Here is a 22,901-nt window from a genome sequence, read left to right as displayed (position 1 = left end):
GGGTGGTATTTATAGTGTGGGGTTCCGGGTTGCATCCTGCCTCCTTAGGAGTCCATCACTTTTCTTACTATGTGCACCGTTTCTAGGATCACACTCTTCTACATGAGTCCTGGAGCTACTTCAGCCTCTAGTTTTTCTAGATTCCTTTTGAAGGATCTTGGGATCGTGCCTAGTGCTCCTATGATTATGGGTACAATTTCCACTGGCATATCCCATATCCTTCTTATTTCTATTTTCAGATCTTGATACTAATCCATTTTTTCCCTCTCGTTCTCTTCAACTCTGGTGTCCCATGGTATTGCGACATCAATGAGTGATACTTTCTTCTTGACTTTGTCAATCAACGTCACGTCTGGTCTATTTGTATGTATCACCCTTCTTTTCTGATACCATCGTGCCCAGAGAGATCTTTGCCTGATCATCTTTTGTCACTCTTTCAGGTTGGTGCTCGTACCACTTATTACTGCAAGGTAGCTGATGTTTCTTGCACAGGCTCCAGTGGAGGGCTTTTGCCACTGAATCATGCCTCTTTTTGTACTGGTTCTGTGCAAGTGCCGGGCATTCGCTTGCTATGTGGTTTATGGTTTCATTTTTCGTATTGCACTTCCTACATATGGGAGAGATGTTATTTCCGTATATCGTTCTTTGAACATATCTGGTTCTTAGGGCCTGATCTTGTGCCGCTGTTATCATTCCTTCAGTTTCCTTCTTTAGCTCTACCTTCTGTAGCCATTGCCATGTGTCATCGCTGGCTAGTTCTTTAGTCTGTCTCATGTATTGTCCATGCATTGGTTTGTTGTGCCAGTCCTCTGTTCTGTTTGTCATACTCCTGTCTCTGTATATTTCTGGATCTTCATCTACTTTTATTAGTCCTTCTTCCCATGCACTCTTTAGCCACTCGTCTTCACTGGTTTTCAGATATTGCCTCAGTGCTCTGTTCTCGATGTTGACGCAGTCCTCTATACTTAGTAGTCCTCTCCCTCCTTCCTTTCGTGTTATGTATAGTCTGTCCGTATTTGCTCTTGGGTGTAGTGCTTTGTGTATTGTCAAATGTTTCCTGGTTTTCTGATCTATGCTGCGGAGTTCTGCCTTCGTCCATTCCACTATTCCTGCGCTGTATCTGATTACTGGCACTGCCCATGTGTTTATGTCTTTTATCATATTTCCGGCGTTGAGTTTTGACTTGAGTATCGCCTTGAGTCTCTGCATATATTCTTTACTGATCGTGTCCTTCATCTCTTGGTGTTTTATATCCCCTCCTTCCATTATTCCCAGGTATTTGTATCCAGTCTCATATATGTGTTTGATGTTGTTCCCATTATTATTATTATTATTATTTTTATTTATTATTCATTTATTTATTTATTTATTTTTGTCTATCACAGTGGGGTTCTGGGTTGCATCCTGCCTCCTTAGGAATTCGTCACTTTTCTTGCTATGTGCGCCGTTTCTAGGATCACACACTTTTGCATAAGTCCTGGAGCTACTTCTTCCTCTAGTTTTTCCAGATTCCTTTTCAGGGATCTTGGGATCGTGCCTAGTGTTCCTATGATTATGGGTACAATTTCCACTGGGATATCCCATATCCTTCTTATTTTATCTTCAGGTCTTGATACTTATCCGTTTTTTCCCTTTCTTTCTCTTCAACTGTGGTGTCCCATGGTATTGCAACATCAATGAGTGATACTTTCTTCTTGACTTTGTCAATCAACATCACGTCTGGTCTATTTGCATGTATCACCCTATCTGTTCTGATACCATAGTCCCAGAGGATCTTTGCCTGATCGTCTTTTGTCACTCTTTCAGGTTGGTGCTCGTACCACTTATTACTGCAAGGTAGCTGGTGTTTCTTGCACAGACTCCAGTGGAGGGCTTGTGATACTGAGTATTATTATTTATTATTATTATTATTATTATTATTATTATTATTATTATTATTATTTTTTTTTTTTTTTTTTTTTTTTTTGCTCTATCACAGTCCTCCAATTCGACTGGGTGGTATTTATAGTGTGGGGTTCCGGGTTGCATCCTGCCTCCTTAGGAGTCCATCACTCTTCTTACTATGTGTGCCGTTTCTAGGATCACACTTCTGCATGAGTCCTGGAGCTACTTGTCAGCCTCCTTTTTTTTCAGTTTTTCTAGATTCCTTTTCAGGGATCTTGGGATCGTGCCTAGTGCTCCTATGATTATGGGTACGATTTCCACTGGCATATCCCATATCCTTCTTATTTCTATTTTCAGATCTTGATACTTAATTTTCCATTGCTTATCCAATTTTTCCCCTCTCTTTCTCTTCAACTCTGGTGTCCCATGGTATTGCGACATCAATGAGTGATACTTTTCTTGTTGACTTTGTCAATCAACGTCACGTCTGGTCTGTTTGCACGTATCACCTTATCCGTTCTGATACCATAGTCCCAGAGAATCTTTGCCTGATCATTTTTCGATCACTCCTTCAGGTTGGTGCTCGTACCACCTATTACTGCAAGGTAGCTGATGTTTCTTGCACAGGCTCCAGTGGAGGGCTTTTGCCACTGAATCATGCCTCTTTTTGTACTGGTTCTGTGCAAGTGCCGGGCATTCGCTTGCTATGTGGTTTATGGTTTCACTTTTCGTATTGCACTTCCTACATATGGGAGAGATGTTATTTCCGTCTATCGTACTTTGAACATATCTGGTTCTTAGGGCCTGATCTTGTGCCGGCTGTTATCATTCCTTCAGTTTCCTTCTTTAGCTCTCCCCTCTGTAGCCATTGCCAATTATCATCGCTGGCTAGTTCTTTAGTCTGTCTCCTGTATTGTCCGTGCATTGGTTTGTTGTGCCAGTCCTCTGTTCTTTCTGTCTTTCTCCTGTCTCTGTTATATTTCTGGTCTTTGTCTGCTTTTATTAGTCTTCTTCCCATGCACCTCTTTTAGCCACTCGTCTTCACTGGTTTTCAGATATGCCCCAGTGCTCTGTTTCGAAGTTGACGCAGTCCTCTATACTTAGTAGTCCTCTCCCTCCTTCCTTTCGTGTTATGTATAGTCTTGTCCGTATTTGCTCTTGGGTGTAGTGCTTTGTGTATTGTCATATGTTTCCTGGTTTTCTGATCTATGCTGCGGAGTTCTGCCTTCGTCCATTCCACTATTCCTGCGCTGTATCTGATTACTGGCACTGCCCATGTGTTTATGCTTTTATCATATTCCGGCGTTGAGTTTTGACTTGAGTATCGCCTTGAGTCTCTGCATATATTCTTTCCTGATCGTGTCCTTCATCTCTTGGTGTTTTATATCTCCTCCTTCCATTATTCCCAGGTATTTGTATCCTGTCTCATCTATGTGTTTGATGTTGTTCCCCATCTGGTAGCTTTTATCCCTTCAGTTCTCGTTACTTTGCCTTTTGTATGTTGACTAAGGCGCATTTTTCTATTCCAAACTCCATCCTGATGTCCCCAGATACAATCCTTACAGTCTGGATTAGGGTATCTATTTCCTTGATGCTCTTACCATACAGCTTGATGTCGTCCATGAACATCAGATGGTTGATTCTGTTGCCTCTTTCTTGTGTTGGTACCCGGCATCCATCTTCTGTAGTACTTTGTCATGGAATCTGGCTACTACGAAGAGTAGTGGGGATAGTGAGTCGCCCTGGAAGATCCCTCTCCTGATATTAACCTCTGCTAGTCTTATTCCAGAGCTTGTAAGTATTGTATTCCAGTTGTGCATTGTATTTTTGAGGAGCTGATGGTATTTCCTCTGCCCCATATATTTTCAGGCATTCTATTAGCCATGTGTGTGGTATCATGTCGAAGGCTTTCTTATAGTCTATCCATGCCATGCTTAAGTTGGTTTTCCTTCTCCTACTGTTCTTCATTACCATTTTGTCTATGAGGAGCTGGTCTTTTGTGCCCCTACACTTCCTTCTGCAGCCTTTCTGTTGGTGGGGGATGGGAGGTGTTTGTCTCCTCTAGGTAGTTGTATAGCCTTTCACTGATGATACCTGTTAGTAACTTCCACATTATTGGTAGGCAGGTGATAGGCCTGTAGTTACTGGCTATATTTCCCTAACTCTTGTCTTTTTGTAATAAGGATGTTCTTCCTGTGGTCATCCATTTGGGTGCTTGGTGATTTGAGATACAATGCTGGAGTTGTTCTGCTATTCGTGGGTGTAGGGCCTTGAAGTTTTTGAGCCAGTATCCATGGACTTCATCGGGACCTGGGGCTTTCCAGTTTGGCATTTTCTTTAGTTGGTGTCTGACTGTGTCTGTCGTGATCTCTGTGAATCTTTGTTTTATTCTCCCTGTTTCTTCTTCCTTGACTTCCTGGAGCCATGTTGCATGTTTGTTGTGTGATACCGGATTGCTCCATATGTTTTCCCAGAGTCTCTTACTTGGTTCGGCTTCAGGAATTTCTGGGTGGTTGTCTTCCCCTCTTAGTTGGCTGTATAGTCTTTTTTGGTTGATTCTGAATAGTTTGTTCTGTTGGTATCCCTTATTCCTGTTCATGTACCGTTGGATCTTATGTGCTTTGGCCTTAAGCCTCTGTTTTACATCTTCTATTGTGTTGTTTAGTCCCCTCTCTTGTACTTTGTATTTCTCGTTGAGTTCCTCCCTTGTTTTCTTGCTTCTTAGCCTTTTTTCTGCCATCTCTTTCAGTTTACTCAAGTCAGATCTCATCACCATGATTTGCTTTTCCAGGCGCCTTTTCCAAGGAGGTTGCTGTTTTGGTTTCTGTTGGGTTGGTTGTGCTGGTGGTGTTGGTGTTCGAATTCCCATCAGTTCTGCTACTAATCTTGCTCCTGCATATGTCAAGTTATTTGTTTCTGTGATACTGGTGGTCTGTATTATGCCCATTATTTCATTGACCTCACTTGTTTTCTCCCTTAATTTCTTAGTGTTGTAGGCTTTCATGGAGGGGATCTTTGTTCTCTCTGTATCTGGCTCCATCCATTGTCTAATCTTTTCTACCCATTCCGTCCTCTCTGTTACTTCGTCGGTGTTTCTTCGTGTGTCGTTGTTTGATACCTCATCCTCCCTGTCGTCTTCTGTGGCATCGTCTCTCAGTTTGTCTTCGTTTAATTCGTTGTCGTGTGACATTTCCCTTTCCAGTTCTTCTCTTTCTGTTGGGGAGAGCCAGTTCTTTTTCTTAATGTTCCTTACTTGGTCTGCCAGCCTCTGCTCTGTTTGGTGGGTGTTATTCCTCGCATTCCAGATGTTGACCAATCTTCTTCTATATCCTCTCTCCGTCGGGTTGCTTCTGATGTAGCATCTCCATATTTCCTTATTTTCTTCTCTTGTCTATTTCTTCCTTTTTGCCTCTGTAGCTCCAATCTCAGGCTGTTGAATACTGTCGTTGTGGTGATCAGTTGCTGGATGACGACCTCCAAGTACCTGACCGTCTTCCCCTTCAATTGGGTTGAATACCTGGTTGCCGGGACTAAGGCTCCTCTGTTGCCAGAGGTTCCATTTACGTCGTTGTCGTTTATTCCTTCATTTCTTTCCATCATTGCTGAGTTTTGCTATTTAACCCATAGCTGGACCCTACCCCATCAGGGATAGGTACTCATTTACAGCTGAGTAGACTGAGGAAATTATGGTAAAGATCCTTTCCCAAGGAATCAACGCCGAGGAGAGCGGTCACCCATCCAATGACTGACCAGAGCCAATGTTGCTTAACTTGACTTAAGTCTATTGACGACCTAACCCACTCCTCCACGGCGCCACATATTTATTTTATTATTATTATTATTATTATTATTATTAATATTATTATTATTATTATTATTATTATTTAGAGAATGAACCCTATGGAACATATGGAACATGCCCACAGGAGCCATTAACTTGAAATTCAAGCTTCCAAACAATGGTGTTCATTAGGAAAAAATAAGAGGAGGTATGAGGAAATACAGAAAGAAGAGGTCTTGCTTATTAAAAAGAAAGAATAAATTAGAAAATTAATAAATAGATAAAAAATATATTGAAATGCTATGTAAATGGTAGGACTGATACATTGCATCTTTGTTTGAACTTCTGAAGTTCCAACTGCAAAACATCCTTTTTTTGTCAGTCTTTCTTAGCTTGACTTACCGTCTCACTCTACCTAATGGTGGTGAGGATGATTTTGGATACCGCCACTCCATATACTGGCTCCCTTGTTGCTATGGGAGTAAGGGTTAGGAGCTAATTTCTGGGTCAGCCATTTAATGAAGCATCTCCTGACCTTTTATCCATGTTTCTGCTTCAACTGAATATCAATGAATTTGATTTCCTTTCTTTTAATAATTGTCTTATCTTTCTTATTTCATAATTATTTTTTTCTACGCCTTGATGTCCAGTCCCTGTAACTAGTATGCTTTAGGTCAGATGTAGGGTTTTCGCCTGTTGCTCCCTCTCCATAGTTAGTCCTCTTTTCAGGGTGGGGAGGGAATATGAGCTTGGGAGCCAGTAGCTGAGGTCTGTTGTTTGTGAGGCAATGTTATTGGGCTGCTAAGATTTAGTTCAACTTCAGAATTTTTTCCAGATTGCATCTGGAAATCCTTTTATTTAATTTACTTGTTTCTTATTGTCCACCGAGTTTTATTCTTTTCCACTCTTTTGGTTATCAAGAATACCACGGCTGAGATTGGAGTTCCTTATTGAAGCCAGTAGTAGTAGGAGCTTTGGTGGCCTTACTAATCAACAGACAATGTTTTCACAAGATAAGGATCACTATGTAAATTGTATTGATATATAACAGAGGGGCTACTTATCCTTTACTACTGCCCTGTGGATTCTACTAATTGGCTGGTTCAGGGGATAGATATAAGTGTTTTTCCCAGCTTACCTGTCAAAATAATTAGTCCTATGAAATGGCTATATGTGTGTGTTTGATGTGTTATCCTTATCACTAAAGGCTGTTGATGAAGGAAACACCAAAATATTACAAGTAGGTTCTTAATTTCTAAGTGAAGCAAACAAAATCACAGAGGTGCAAATTGTGTGCAAGCAAGGAATACAGAGTGGTGGTGTACTGGCAAAACATGACTTCCAGACGGGCGAGATTCAGTCATTGCATATCGTACATGATACATGAGAATGACATACATTAAATACATAGGGAGGTATATAAATGGACATGATATATAAAGAAGGCAATACATATACATAAAGGTTCATATATTGTACTGAATGTTTCTTTCATTTACCTACACCGCCCTCCCCCTTCACACTCTTAGTACTCTCTCAAGTGGACTCTTTCTCTGCAAGCCTTTGAGAATGACGTGGGGACAATGGGAGAATATCAACTAAGGACTGCTTTTCCTGGGCCAAGCAAGGGGTCACAGGGGAAAGAGGGGATGGGCCAACACTAGGGGGCTGGCACTTGGCGAAGGAAACGACGGTTTCACCTCCAGACATGACCACTAAGGAGACCAATTTCATAATCCCTTGACCTGCCAAAACTCATGACTACCCTGACCTTGCCCCAGCGGTGGGATGTCGGGTCTTGGATCCGTACATGGTGTGGTGTCCAATAGTCAACCTGGGTAGGGGGTGGACATGCTGATCATACTGAGTCTTAACCTCTTCAGCACGGGCGGCAACATGGCAGCTACAGTTCTCAGTCTTGACCTGCCACTCCTTTGAAAAGGACTGGGTGTGCAGGGATGCATGACTTAAGAGGTCAGCCATACAGGATCTGGTGGGGGAGCAGCCTGTGAAATTGGAAGTATTCCAAAGCTCTAAGAGGCCTCGATCAAACTCTTCACAATCAATGTTGCCAGAGGGTACTGCGATCAGGATGAGATGCTTGATTGACTTCACAGTGGCCTCAGTATGACTGTTCAAATGTGGATCATATGGGGGGGTTATCACAAGTCGGATTCCCTGTCACTCTATGAAGTCCCGGAACTCGTTGCTGGTGAACTGTGGTCCTCCATCAGTCCTGAGGCAGAGTGGTACACCAACTTTCCGGAAGTAAAGGCAGAAGTTCCTGATAGTATCGGAGATGGGAGTATCACCTTTGCATGGGACAACAACAGGCCATCCTGAGAGTCTACCAACTATGACGAGGGAGGCTTTTCCTGTGACTGTAAAGAAATCTGCTGAGACAGACTCATAGGGCCTCGTGGGGTTGTCGTCATTCATTAATGGTTCCTGCTGCTGGGTTGGCTGCAATACCTGACATGACTCACAAGCTCCAATTGTGTTGACAATGTGAGAGTTGATATCAGGCCAGAAGACAGCCTGTCTTGCCTGGCACTTCATAGATTCCTCACCCCTATGACTGTCATGTAGGCGGGACAATGTGTGGTGGCGAAGGGCAGCAGGAACTATAACTCTTGCTCCATACAAAACGAGGTCACCATCAGCATAGAGCTCATCCTGTCTCTTCTAGTATGGGAGTAAGGAGTTATGCAGATCATATCTGTTGAAGGGGAATCCTGAGGTGACAGTCGAGTAGGCGAGTGTAGACAGGGTCTGCTCTTGCCGCGTCTCGTAGATCCTGAAGAATCCTGTCGGCATCTTGAGCTGGAGTCTTTCTTGAAGAAGTGCCAGTGTGCACAGCCATGAGTGTTCTTAGAGGGTGGTGGAAGGGTCACCTGCGATTTTGTCCTCTGGTGTGGAGTGGCTAACTGGGGCTCGAGACAGAGCATCAGGAATGTTCAGAGACTTGCCAGCATGACACATCTGTGAACAAATAGGGCAAAATTTTCTCCTTCAGACGTGGGAGGCGAGTATTCTTGATGGCATCCAGCGAGTACGTAATGTTTCAGGATAGGTATGAGAGGGCGGTGATCTGTCATCCGAGTAAAATTCTGTAGGCCGATGAGATACAACCTAATTTTGACACAACTTAATTTTGACATTGCGCAGACTATGGCCAGCATTTTGAGCTCAGTAGTGGCGTATCGTGTCGTTGCGTCAGTAAGGAATCGTGAGCCACATCGAACTAAATGCAGGCGTCCACTACCATGGTCCTGCAGAAGGGCTTATCCAATACCATTAAGGTGTGAGGCATCTGTCTGGAGGACAACAGGATGGTCTGGGTCAAAGGCAGTGAGAAACAGGTGGACAGAGGAGTGCTAACTTGATGCATCGGAAGGCCTCATCTTGATCAGGTCCAAACAAATGGCTCATCAGAGGGCATAGAGGCTGGGCTGTAGCAGCAATGTCGGGGATGAACTCTGCCAGTTGGTTGACCAGGCCCATGAATGATCTGAGGTCAGTCAGGTTAGCCAGAGTCGAGAAATCCTTGATGGCACTGACTTCTTCTTGATCAGTCGATAGGCCCTCTCCTGAGACCGTGTATCCACAGAACTTGACAGTAGGTGCAGCAACCACAAATTTGTCATTGTTAAGGGTAATCCCAAAATTGCGGCACCTGGCGAGCATCTTGTGGATACGGTAAAGGTGTGACTGGTAATCCTCATCATGAAGAAGGATGTCATTGACGACCTTCGCACAGTTCTTGACTCCTTGAAGGGCCATATCACCTCGCAGACAAAATGCATCTCCGGTAGCTGCAAACCCCATCGGTCCTCTGCCGTGCTTGAACTGACCATACGGCGTAATAAAGGGGGTCAAATGCCGATCCTCTTCGGCAAGTTCCATTTGCCAGTACCCAGAGAGGGCATCAGCTTTCGTGAAAAACCGAGCCTTCGGGTCCACACTACTAATAGCGGTGAAGGGTGGGCAGGGTTGGAAACTTGGCTATTCAGCTTGGAGAGGTTGACGATGATGCTAGACCATTGTTGCCAAGACGCCTCTCTCTCTCTCTCTCTCTCTCTCTCTCTCTCTCTCTCTCTCTCTCTCTCTCTCTCTCTCTCTGATCAAATTACACTGGAACCTTGACATACGATTGCCTTAATTACGAATGTTTTGAGATACAACAGAAAATTTGCGAAAATATATGCTTTGATATACAACGAAATATTTGAGATACGATTTTGCGATGAGTGATAGTTGTATAGGCGACCGATAAATGGCGTTCAGTCTGTTTGTTTGTTGGTGCTGCATCGTTAACACGTCGTTGTTTAGTTCATTGTATTTGTGCCTATTTTTCGTGTTATTTTGTCTATTTTATTATTAGTTCATTGTATTTGTGCCTATTTTTCGTGTTATTTTGTCTATTTTATTATTAACTATGGGTCCCAAAGCTAAAGATAAAGCAGGTGATAAGAAAAAACCCAAGAAAATTATTTCGATGGAAGCAAAACATGAAATAATAGTAAAGCATGAACGTGGCGTTCGTATCGTCGATTTGGCAAACGAGTATGGTCGAAATCCTTCTACAATATCCACGATCATCAAGCAGAAGGAAGCTATAAAAACCTTCCAAAGGCATCACCATTATTTCTAAACTACAAACTGATTAAAAAAAATAAATAAAAATTAGTTTAGCAATTTTATTTCATTTGTGTTCATTACGTAGTTATTAGTGTACATACGTAAATAAAAAGAGAACAAATCGTTCCCTGCCACCCTTCCCTATCTCCTCCCCCTGCTGGCCTCACGTCATCTTTCGTTGTGGTAAGTAAAATTAGTTTCTTTTTTAATTGATTTTATTAACATTTATTATCATTTATCACATTGCTATGTTATTTTATCATTATGTGTGTTATTACTCGTTTATTTGTGTATAAATTGTATATTATATGTAATTTAGCTGTGTTTAGGTGTGGTTTCATAGCGCTAGAATGGATTAATACATATTACATTATTTTAAATAGGAAAAAATGCTTTGAGATACAACTGTTTTGATATACGACGATGGTAACGGAACAAATTAAATTCGTATGTCAAGGTTCCAGTGTACTGGATAATGTCTCTCTTTGGATACTTCGATTTTGCCAAATCTTGAGGGCTACAAGAACAGTTGATTACTATTTACGTATCATATAGACTAATTAAAGTAAACGTATCTTTAAATAGGCTTATATTATTAGTATCAACAAAACATTTACTGGCATGAGTCAGAGGCCATTTAATGAAACGAACACTTCTCTGTCCTTAACTCGGAGCGTCAGAAGACGCCTCTCTCTCTCTCTCTCTCTCTCTCTCTCTCTCTCTCTCTGATCGAATTACTGGATAATGTCTCTCTTTGGATACTTGGAATTTGCTTTGTAATCTAACCAGAAACTTCGTTTTGTTATTATTACTGGAAACAAGCAATGATTTTTTCATTATTTGCACTTTTGGACTGTTATATGTAAACTTTGTGCATCGCAAGCTAGTATGCATTCATTCACTCGGAAACTAGTTCCGCAAATGAGGCGTCACTAAAAAACATAGAAAAATACGACATAAAAAGTGTCGAAAATCATCATACCTCAAAATTTTTGTTGTAATCTAACCAGAAACTTATTTTTATTAATATACTGTGCTAAACTATAAAGGATTTTTATCATAGTATGCGTTTTTTAAAAGCGTCGTTAACTCGGATTGTCGGAAGTGTCAGCGTCGTAACGTCGGAACAAACGTCGTAACCCAGGGCGGATTTTTCAATGAATATTTAAGAAAATGCGTCGTAACCTCGGAACGTCATAAGCCCGAGCCGTCATAACCCGGGGATCTACTGTATATATATATATATATATATATATATATAGATATATGATATATATATATATATATATATATATATATATATATATATATATATATATATATATATATATATATATATATATATATAATATATTTATCAAACAGGTTTTGACATGGGAAAAACCTATTTTTGGTTGTCGCTGTTGAGTCCTCAAAACATTTCCACTTCCCTGACAAAAACACATGGGATCATCCTGCATTGACCAACAGAAAGGAATGACGTCTTGGTCGGATTTTGGTCGTGTGTAAACAATATGATGGTGCATATGTGCATAAGCCATTGCTGTGTCTTGTGGTTTTGACGTAGGTAAACTGGGTATTAGTGTTTGCTGAGTCCATTTATACTCTATCATTTGTTGTAATGTTTATCATTACTACACAATACCCAGCCACATGACCAGTTAAGAGATTTCTTTGACATTAGTCTGGTCACCATGGAGCTCTGGATAGACCATGGAAATGGTAATCGTTTAAGAACTCAAGAGTGATTACTAAAAATAGCTTTTTCCTACATCAAAACCTGTTTTTCAATTTTCAAGATTGTCTTGAAAAAACCCAGTTTTTGTTGTTAGATTTTACCAAATCTGATTAAATTTTAATCCATCTTAACCCTCTTACGCCGACTGGACGTATTTTACGTCAACATTTTTTGTCTCCCGTGTGCCGACTGGACGTATTTTACGTCGACTTACAAAAGTTTATTTTAAAATTCGCGGAAAAATACTTATAGGCCTACCAGCCTAAAACTTTTGAATCACGCGCCTTGGGGGATGCTGGGAGTTCACGGATCAAGGTGTTGTTTTGTTTACAATCGTTACGCAGGCGCGCAAGCGCGAATTTCTTTCTTGCCGCACTAAAAAGTATCTGTGACACATCTCGGAAATTATTTCGTCACTTTGACATAATTTTTGTACCATTGTAAATTAGCCGTTACATGAAGTATTATATATGAAAATGTGCGCATTTTTATGCAGAATACAACAATAAAATACTCATCATTGTAGCTTTTATCAGTTTTGAGATATTTTCATATAAATAACGATAATTGCCAAAATTTCAACCTTCGGTCAACTTTGACTCTACCGGAATGGTCGAAAAACGCAATTGTAAGCTAAAACTCTTATATTTTAGTAATATTCCAATCATTTACCTTAATTTTTTAACATAATTGGAAGTCTCTAGCACAATATTTTGATTTATGGTGAATTTATCAAAAAACTTTTTCCTTACGTCCGCGCGGTAACTCTTCCGAAAAAAATCATACATGCGATTGTGGTAATGTTTGCACCATTTAAAAATTAGCCGTTATATAAAGATTTTATATATGGAAATGTGCGCAATTTCATGCACATACAAACTAAAAACAACCCATGGTTGTAGCTTTTATCAGTTTTGAGATATTTTCATATAAATACGATAATTGCCAAAATTTCAACCTTCGGTCAACTTTTGACTCTACCGAAATGGTCGAAAAACGCAATTGTAAGCTAAAACGCTTAAATTCTAGTAATATTCAAGCATTTACCTTCATTTTGCAACAAATTGGAAGTCTCTAGCACAATATTTCAATTTATGGTGAATTTATAAAAAAAAGAAAAAAAAATAACATTTTCTTTACATCCGCGCGGTAACTCTTCCGAAAAAATCATACGTGTGTTGTGGTTAATGTTTGCACCATTTAAAATTTAGCCGTTACAGAAAGTTTTATATATGAAAATGTGGTGGCAATTTCATGTAGAATACAACAAAAAAGAATTGAAGGTTGTAGCTTTCTCATTTTCGAAATATTTGCATATAAATCACGATAAATAAAAAAAACCACAAAAAAAACCACGTTCGGTCAACTTTGACTCTACCGAAATGGTCGAAAAAAACGCAATTGTAAGCTAAAATCTTTACAGTCTAGTTATATTCAGTCATTTATCTTCATCTTGAAACAAATTCGAAATCTCTAGCAAAATGTTTAGATTTATGGTGAATTTAAAAAAAAATCTTTCCTTCCCTCCGCGAGCGGATTCTCCGCCGCAAATCTCCGCCGCAAATCTCCGAAATGCATACGTACCATTCTCGGAATATTTGCTCCATTTCATATTAGGCATTTCATAGAGTTTTATATGAAAATGTGCGCAATTTCATGTAGAATAAAACGAAAAATATTTGAAGGTTGTAGCTTTTCTTATTTCCGAAATAATTGCATATAAAAAATATATATAAAAAAATTCGACATTCGGTCAACTTTTAACTCGTCAGATATGGTCGAAAACTGCAATTACTAATACTCTTACAGTATAGTAATATTCAATCATTTGTCTTCATTATGAAAGAAATTGGAAGTCTCTAGGACAATATTTAGATTTAATGTGAATTTTTGAAAAAAATATTTGTTTACGTCCGCGCGTTACGAATTCATGCATTATTTTGTGATAATATTTTCTCTGTGTTGCTTTTATCGTTTTACAATGTGTTATATACCAAAAGGATCGCAATTTAGTGTACATTACAACGAAAAAAAAGTAACTTGTTACCTTTAACCGTTTTGCGCACAGCGCGATTTGAATACAATTATATAGAAATTTCGTTTTTGCGTCTATCATATATCGCATTATATATGATAATGATAATTTTTCATTTCTGATGGTTGCATACTAAACTTCAGCCAATGACAAAATAAGGAGCCAAAAATGAACTCGTTAATCTTGAAAACTAAGCGCGCTGTGATTTTTTGAAAAAAATATTTTTTTCTTTTTTCCGCTTCCCGCGCTCACTCTGAAACACCTCTGGCACACGGGAGACATTTTTTTTTTTTACCGCTTCGGCGTAAGAGGGTTAATAGGTATCAGTTTTGAATGTATTTAATGGTAGGTAGAAATTAAATTAATTTTTGGTGTAATTTTCTTTCTATGGACATTGCTGTTTTTATTACTTTATTGACTTCAGTCAGTTAGTCAGTGAGGTGCATTAAGGTTTTTAGGTTAATTTTTGCACCTGCAGCTTGCCCTTGTACTATGTACTAATTAGTTTGAGTAAGGCTGTGTAATAATTATATTATCAAATTGCTTAAAGTGTGATCAAGTAGAGAACATAATCCTCATGCAGTATGATTTCTTTCTTGAATAATGACTTTAAAAATTCATTTGATTTTTCTCATATTATGTGTTTTACATTCTTTTAGTATGTTACTTATTTTTCCAGGCTTTCTTAAATTCTTTCAAATCCCTAGCCACACTTGAACGAAATGTGGAAAGGTGCAAGTTGATTATAGATGGGGAAGAAGCGAGATTGGGTGTCCAGTTGACTTGTCGATATGGAATTGTCAAGACTTACAATTTATCCTTCATTGAATGTGAAACATTGCAGGTATGAACATAGTTTTAATTTAAGTTGGTTTCATCTCAAAACCCCATAAATCAATCAATCATTCTGATACACCTGGACCAGGAACCAAGGCCAAAAGATATTGATATATATAGATTTCAGAGAGTTTGAAGTAACTGCTCTCCAATTGTTGGCAATGCTGCATGACCTCAGGAAGATGTTTGTAACACTGCTTAAACTTATAACAGACTAAGATATTGTTTTGGGGGGAGGGATAGGCCTGGAGATGCTTCCACTGTAGGGGGGAGGGTGTTGGATGGCTGGGCTGTGTAGAGGAACTCGCTCAGAGAAGGGGGAGTTTTGGAAGGTTTTATGATTTATATACATTTTTTAAAGGATATATATATAGTGCAGTGCTATATCGGAGCAAAATAACTAAGGAAGAAGGAGAGAGAGAGAGAGAGAGAGAGAAGAGAGAGAGAGAGAGAGAGAGAGAGAGAGAGAACAACTTAGTTATGCTTTATCCTTAAAGGCTGGGCTAAATATGTGTACTATATCACACATACCCCTAGACTGGGCAAACTTTAAGGTTAGCCAATTTAAATAAAAACACACCAGTAGAAAGGGGAAGATATGCAAACGCACAGGTGTAGTGGAAAAAACTTTTAAATTTTCCCTCAGTTGAAAGTAACTATTTACAACCCTTTGTGGGGCCCCTTCACACGACACTTGTAAGTTTTACCAAGTTACACATGTTTTTTCTAATAATTAATTTTATTTGATTTTGTAAAATTATAACTACAGCTCACACAATATCATAACAGATAAGAACTAAATCAATAACAAATTTGGAATACGTATATTTGTTGTAAAATCTTTATGACATTTACTGAGGTATACATGTTTTTTCTAATATTTTTTGTTTTTCTAATATTTCATTGCACTTTTCTTTGCAAAATTACAATTAAAACTGATATCATATCATGAAAGAGAAGAACTAAAACCAACAGCAATCCTTGGTATATTTGATAGCAAATAAAAAAGATACCATGGGAGAGAGAAGAGTACAACACGCTCCCTTGAAGTTAATAACACTACTGATTTTTGGGGTGCCCATTGCTATGAGCGAATGAGTCCAAAAGTTGTCTATCTAATTTATGGGCCATTGAAGTATGGAGCCTCTTTCCTGGAAGATGTTAGACAATAAGAGTCATCAACGTGATGTCATCAACAAATCTTTTCCAAACAGTAACACTGCTGATGGGCAAAAAGCCATTGCCCCTCTTCTAGCTTATCAGAAAAACGCTGATCGTTCAAGTCAATCTGCACCTTATTTATAAGCAATGGTTCAGTTGTGTGTTGCTGAAGGATGCACGAATAGGTGGGGAAAGGGAAGCCTAGTATCCTGGCATTGTATTCACAGCCAAAGTGACAAGGGAAGAAAAGATAGGTGGTTGGCAGCCATTAACTGTCCAACTCATGCAAGGCTTAAAAAGAATGAAGATGAAAGAGAGCAGTGGGACAGAGCACTTCATAACCTGGCTCAAATTACTCAGGAGGTACAAGGTAGAGCACTTAGGAAATGAGTAATATAACTAAGTTCATAAGAACTGCAACCTAGTCCTGCCATGTCTACACTACCAATTTGAAACTTCTGCCAACCATTGCTGAGAACAACGTTCCAATTTTTCGTGCCACTACCCATAGATGTATCTATACCGCTACCAACACATGGACAGAAGTTTTCACCCATATGTATATAACTCATCCTGTCTTTCAATTGGAAATTGATATTTATGAAATATAATCTTATGCAAAATATTAGAGCATAAAAGCATTTGTGTATTGAAATATTCAGATTTACATATTTTTGTTGACATCGTTTTGGAAGACTTCTTAAAATGCAGGCGATTTCACCACATAGAAAATTTAAAACTTTATTTATTCCAACAATATTACTATATATATATATATATATATATATATATAATTTATATATATTTTTTTTTTACCCATATACAGGCAGTCCCTGGCTTACGATGGGGGTTCCGTTCTTGAGGTGCGTCGTAAACCGAAAATCACCGTAAGCCAGATCTTCAAAAATCCTAAGAAAACTACTTTTAATGCTTTCGGGGTATATTAAAAACTATGTAAACTACATTTTTATTGCATTTTTCTTCAAAAACCTTCAAATATTGATTATTTTGCATTTTTGGAGTCATATTTCTTCCATCAGACCAGCGTCATAAGTGTTGTAACCCTGGAACCTGTGTCGTAAACCTGGAAATAATTTCTGATGAATATAATTGAAAAGAGCCGTAACCTTGGAACGGCATAAGCCAAACCCGTCGTAAGCTGGGGACTGCCCGTACCAAAACATATATACATACATAAAATTATAATTCCATGTTTTTGGAGTAAAAAATAACAATAGACTTCACAAGAGCAACACTTGGGATTCACAGAAAATGGATCGAGATTAAGTACCAATGAATTTCAGACCCTTCCACTATCAAGACAGCTTGCCCTCATATGAAAGTTGTTTGAAACTAGTACTGGATTCTGAACCTTTACGGAAAGTAAGATAACATTTATTTTTATTTAAATATTTATTGTTGCCTTGGGATGTTATTTTCTCATGGTAAGTGAAGTTAACAGACTGAAATACTTAAAACATTAGCAACTTTGAGAATATTTTTTTAATATTTTGAGAAATTAATATGCAAGAAAGGAACCTTTCCCTGTCATACATGTATGGTTTGCACAAAACACATGACAAAATTAAATTAGGTGAGAATGCCATCTGCCATTGTTTGTTTTTGCCCACAACGTACTGCGCATGCACCAGATATGCTTCATTTGTTTACAAACATAATCTCTCCTATTAGGGCACACCAACAGCCTACTCAGTTTTTTCTTTTGTCTTCTGGTGTTGCTTTTCCTCCTTCATTAGCCTATCTGATAGTCTAGGTGCAGTATTGTTATATGTAGTGTCCTATTCTGTCATCTTTCATATAATAAAAACTAAAGAAAACTTAATATCTCGACTGAGAGAGACTTCCAAACAGAACGCACTTGACTCCCAAGGCACCAACTAGAATGACATCTAAGAAAGTCCACTAACAATGATGTTATTAACCCTCTTACGCTGAAGCGGTAAAAAAAAAATTGTCTCCCGTGTGCCGGAGGTGTTTCAGAGTGAGCGCGGAAGCGGAAAAAATATTTTTTTCAAAAAATCACAGCGCGCTTAGTTTTCAAGATTAAGAGTTCATTTTTGGCTCCTTTTTTTGTCATTGGCTGAAGTTTAGTATGCAACCATCAGAAATGAAAAAAATTATCATTATCATATATAAATAATGCGATATATGATAGCGCAAAAACGAAATTTCATATATAATTGTATTCAAATCGCGCTGTGCGCAAAACGGTTAAAGGTAACAAGTTACTTTTTTTTCGTTGTAATGTACACTAAATTGTGATCATTTTGGTATATAACACATTGTAAAACAATAAAAGCAACACAGAGAAAATATTATCACAAAATAATGCATGAATTCGTAACGCGCGGACGTAAATAAATATTTTTTTCAAAAATTCACCATAAATCTAAATATTGTCCTAGAGACTTCCAATTTCTTTCAAAATGAAGTCAAATGATTGAATATTACTATACTGTAAGAGTATTAGTAATTGCAGTTTTCGACCATATCTGACGAGTTAAAGTTGACCGAATGTCGAATTTTTTTTATATATTTTTTATATGCAATTATTTCGGAAATAAGAAAAGCTACAACCTTCAAATATTTTTCGTTTTATTCTACATGAAATTGGGCACATTTTCATATATAAAACACTATGAAATGCCTAATATGAAATGGAGCAAATATTCCGAGAATGGTACGTACGCATTTCGAAGATTTGTGGCGGAGAATCCGCGCGCGGAGGGAAGGAAAGATTTGTTTAAAAATTCACCATAAATCTAAATATTTTGCTAGAGACTTCGAATTTGTTTCAAGATGAAGATAAATGCTGATATAAAAAAAACTAGACTGTAAGAGTTTTAGCTACAATTGCGTTTTTCGACCATTTCGGTAGAGTCAAAGTTGACCGAACGTGTTTTTTTTTCTATTTATTGTGATTTATATGCATATTTCAAAAAATGAGAAAAGCTACAACCTTCAATTCTTTTTTGTTGTATTCTACATGAAATTGCGCACATTTCCATATATAAAACTTTATGTAACGGCTAATTTAAAAGGTGCAACATTACCACAATCGCAGGTATGATTTTTTCGGAAGAGTTACCGCGCGACGTAAAGAAAATGTTATTTTTTTCATAAATTCACCATAAATCGAAATATTGTGCTAGAGACTTCCAATTTGTTGCAAAATTGAAGGTAAATGCGTGAATATTACTAGAATATAAGCGTTTTAGCTTACAATTGCGTTTTTCGACCATTTCGGTAGAGTCAAAGTTGAACGAAGGTTGAAACATGGCAATTATCATTATTATATGAAAATAGCTCATAACTGATAAAAGCTACAACCATGGGTTGTTATTAGTTGTATTGTGCATGAAATTGCGCACATTTCCATACCTATATAAAATATATAACAGCTAATTTTAAAATGGTGCAAACATTACCACAATCGCTTGTATGATTTTTTTCGGAAGAGTTCCGAGCGGACGTAAGGAAAAAGTTTTTTCATAAATTCACCATAAATCAAAATATTGTGCTAGAGACTTCCAATTAGTTGCAAAATTAAGGAAAATGATTGAATATTACTAAAATATAAGAGTTTTAGCTTACAATTGCGTTTTTTGACCATTTCGGTAGAGTCAAAGTTGACCGAAGGTTGAAATTTTGGCAATTATCGTTATTTATATGAAAATATCTCAAAACTGATAAAAGCTACAATCATGAGTATTTTATTGTTGTATTCTACATAAATATTCGCACTTTTGTATATAATACTTCATGTAACGGCTAATTTACAATGGTACAAAAATTATGTCAAAGTGACGAAATAATTTCCGAGATGTGTCACAGATACTTTTTAGTGCGGCAAGAAAGAAATTCGCGCTTGCGCGCCTGCGTAACGATTGTAAACAAAACAACACCTTGATCCGTGAACTCCCAGCATCCCCCAAGGCGCGTGATTCAAAAGTTTTAGGCTGGTAGGCCTATAAGTATTTTTCCGCGAATTTTAAAAAAACTTTTGTAAGTCGACGTAAAATACGTCCAGTCGGCACACGGGAGACAAAAAATGTCGACGTAAAATACGTCCAGTCGGCGTAAAAAGGGTTAACCACCATCGAGACTAATAGGTGCTGATATTTCTAATACTGTTTTACAGTACCCTACTATTGCCCCTAACTATAACTAATCTTTGATATTGTATGTGTATACTACTACATTTCATTGACGACAAGTTTTGGGATCAGATTTATGTGATTTATTTTCTTTGTCAGAGATTAGGCCAAATGCTTGGATTATTAGGCTAAGCTGTTCCTCCTAGGCTAAATGCTTATTTTGTACTACTATTTAGTATTCCAGTAAGTTTGTTCTATTGTAGTTAACCTGTGTCATAGGCTAGGCTAGTGTTTATTTTGTGGGCTGTAGGCTAAGCTAGATTAAGTCTGTTTTTTGGCAGGTAAATTCTGTGCTTTGTATTTTGTTGTTGTGCTAGGTTGTTAGCCTAATGGTAGGTTATGTCATGTAAACTAGGTTAGGCTAGTGTGTACTGCAATAATTGCTGTTGCCTTTGAGGCTTGGGTAGGTCTGTACTATATTTGAGAAGATGGCAGGTATCATATGGAGGAGTATTTTGACTGCTATTGTAGTAGGGTTAATATGTATTTCATAGCTAATGAAATTAAAGATGCTAAGAAAATTGCTGTGTTCTTCACTTTGGCAGGGCCAAAGATTTTTGGTTTGACTAGGGATTTATACTCTTCCCAGATGCCTGAAGAGTGCTACTATGAGCAGATAATTGCGACTGCATAATCACTATAAACTTAAATCTGTTCTATATATGAGCGTTTTAAGTTTTATTTTAATGCTCAGAAGTCAGGAGAGTCTGTTAATAATTTTGTTGTGGCATTAAAGGCACTAACCCATATTTGGAGTTTGGGGCAGTGCTGTCCGAGATGTTAAGTTACCGGTTTGTAATGGGTCTTGCCAGTGATAAAGTCCAGCAGGTGTTGTTGGCCGTTAACATGGCCACAGCTAGGGAAGCTGCATCGAAGGACATTGCATCGAAGGACATGCAACCGATGGCAAGTGGTTTAGTACACTATGTACCACAGTTCTTAGTGGATCCAAAGAGGGCTTTTATGTCTAATACTGACTGTTCTACTGGTAGTGCTAAACCTTCTAATTCTAATCCTAGCATTAGACCTAATATTCCCTGCACAGGTTGTGGTAAATTACATTGGAAATGGACTGCTCTTTTAAGAATGTTGTGTGTCATGCATGTAAGGAGAAAGGTTACTCAAGAAAGTGTTTTCAGGTAACATCTAAATGGTCTTTGCATAAAGCTCAGTCTAAGAGTCATGTAAATTTCTCAATGGGGGTGGTCCATCTAATGAATTTGCAGGTGATCCTTGTTTTATGATTGTTTATTCTTTTGGTGCAGTGAGGGCTAATTCTATTATTCTTGATGTATTGCTAAATATGGTATGTGTCCCAATGGAGGTAGATACTGGTGCTACCTGTACTCTAATCTTTAATGGTCAGTTTGAGTGGTTATGGCATGTAGTTTCAGAATGTCCAGTACTTAACCCATCTATGGTTAGTCTAAAAGTGTATGGTGGTGCTGCTCATGAGGTGGCTGGTGATATTGGCATCTCTGCTAAACTAGAAAATGGCTCTGAGGTGAGTTCCACCAGGATCATTGTTGTCAATGGTGAGGGGCCTTGTTTGTTAGGTATGGATCTTATAAAGGGTCTTTGGATATTGGATAACATTTGCAGTGTCTTTGCTGTGGCCAATTCTATTAAGAATGAATTTCCAGACTTGTTCTCAGAAGGCTTGGTTTGCTATAAATTTGCTATTGAAGTTGATTTTTCAGTAACACCTAAGTTTTGTAAGGCATGTATAGTTCTATATGCACTGCAAGCTAAGGTTGATCAGGAGCTTGACTGACTTTAGGAGGATATTATTTCTCCTGTGACTAATACCCCATGGGTCGCAGCAGTGGTTCCTGTGGTGAAGCTTAAGTAATAACAAAATCAGATTATGTGGGGACTTTATAAATCACAACATTGGGTGGCTAGCCTAACGTTTCCTATTCCTTCACCTGATAACTTGTTTATAGGTTTGGCTCAAGGTAAGGTATTCTCAAAACTCGATATGAGTCGAGGATATGCTCAGTTATTAGTTGATGAGGATTCTAAAAAGTATTCAGTAATAAATACTCACAGAACTGGTAAAGTTTTGGGATCTCAGCGGCTCCTGGAATTTTCCAGCAGGTTGTGGAGGAATTGTAAGGATATCCCTGGTGTAATTTGCTATCTGGACAATATTCGAATTACAGGTGCTACGGAGGTCGAGCATAATGAGCGTCTAAGGTGGGTTTTAGTGGTGCTTCATACAGCCAGTGTAAGGTTAAGCTTAGAGAAGTGTATTATTGGCATTATGTACTATACTCTGTTTTTTTTCATCTGTCCATCCGCCTGTGGTGTTTTTGTATGGTAACACTGCGTCCCGGGCTTTAGATAGTTACGCTATTGGTAAGTTTTAGGTAAATAAAAGGATATCTGGGTGTACATTTGCAACTGAAAAGAGTTTTAATAATTTACTGTATGCGAATTACACCGTTAATATTCGAAATAGGATATTATTATAATCGTTGAATGTAAGCTGAATGTAACTATCTTAAGCCCGGGAAGCAGTGTTGCCATACAAAAACACCACAGGCGGATGGACAGATGAAAAAAAACAGAGTATAGTGTTTCATACTTAGGCTACATGATTGACCAGGAAGGTATACAACATACTAAGGAAAAAGTCCAAGC

The 22,901-nt window shown here is 38.3% G+C and overlaps 1 protein-coding gene across 9 annotated transcripts in view; it reads left to right on the top strand.

Annotated features, from left to right (window-relative positions):
- LOC135205820 (cell cycle checkpoint control protein RAD9A-like) overlaps positions 1-22,901 on the top strand; it is a 434,453-nt gene that overhangs the window by 175,906 nt on the left and 235,646 nt on the right. For 8 of the 9 annotated variants that reach the window (XM_064237070.1, XM_064237038.1, XM_064237049.1 and 5 more), the window contains one exon: positions 14,759-14,923. The exons of the other annotated variant lie outside the window; for it this stretch is intronic. In XM_064237070.1, coding sequence (XP_064093140.1) covers positions 14,759-14,923 — 165 coding nt within the window. The remainder of the gene's footprint in view (positions 1-14,758; positions 14,924-22,901) is intronic. 9 annotated transcript variants of the gene reach the window in all.

This window comes from Macrobrachium nipponense, chromosome 11 (genome assembly GCF_015104395.2).
Source record: "Macrobrachium nipponense isolate FS-2020 chromosome 11, ASM1510439v2, whole genome shotgun sequence".
Taxonomy (NCBI): domain Eukaryota; kingdom Metazoa; phylum Arthropoda; class Malacostraca; order Decapoda; family Palaemonidae; genus Macrobrachium; species Macrobrachium nipponense.
Note: the sequence above shows the minus strand (reverse complement) of the source record. Positions and strands in the feature narration are given on the sequence as shown.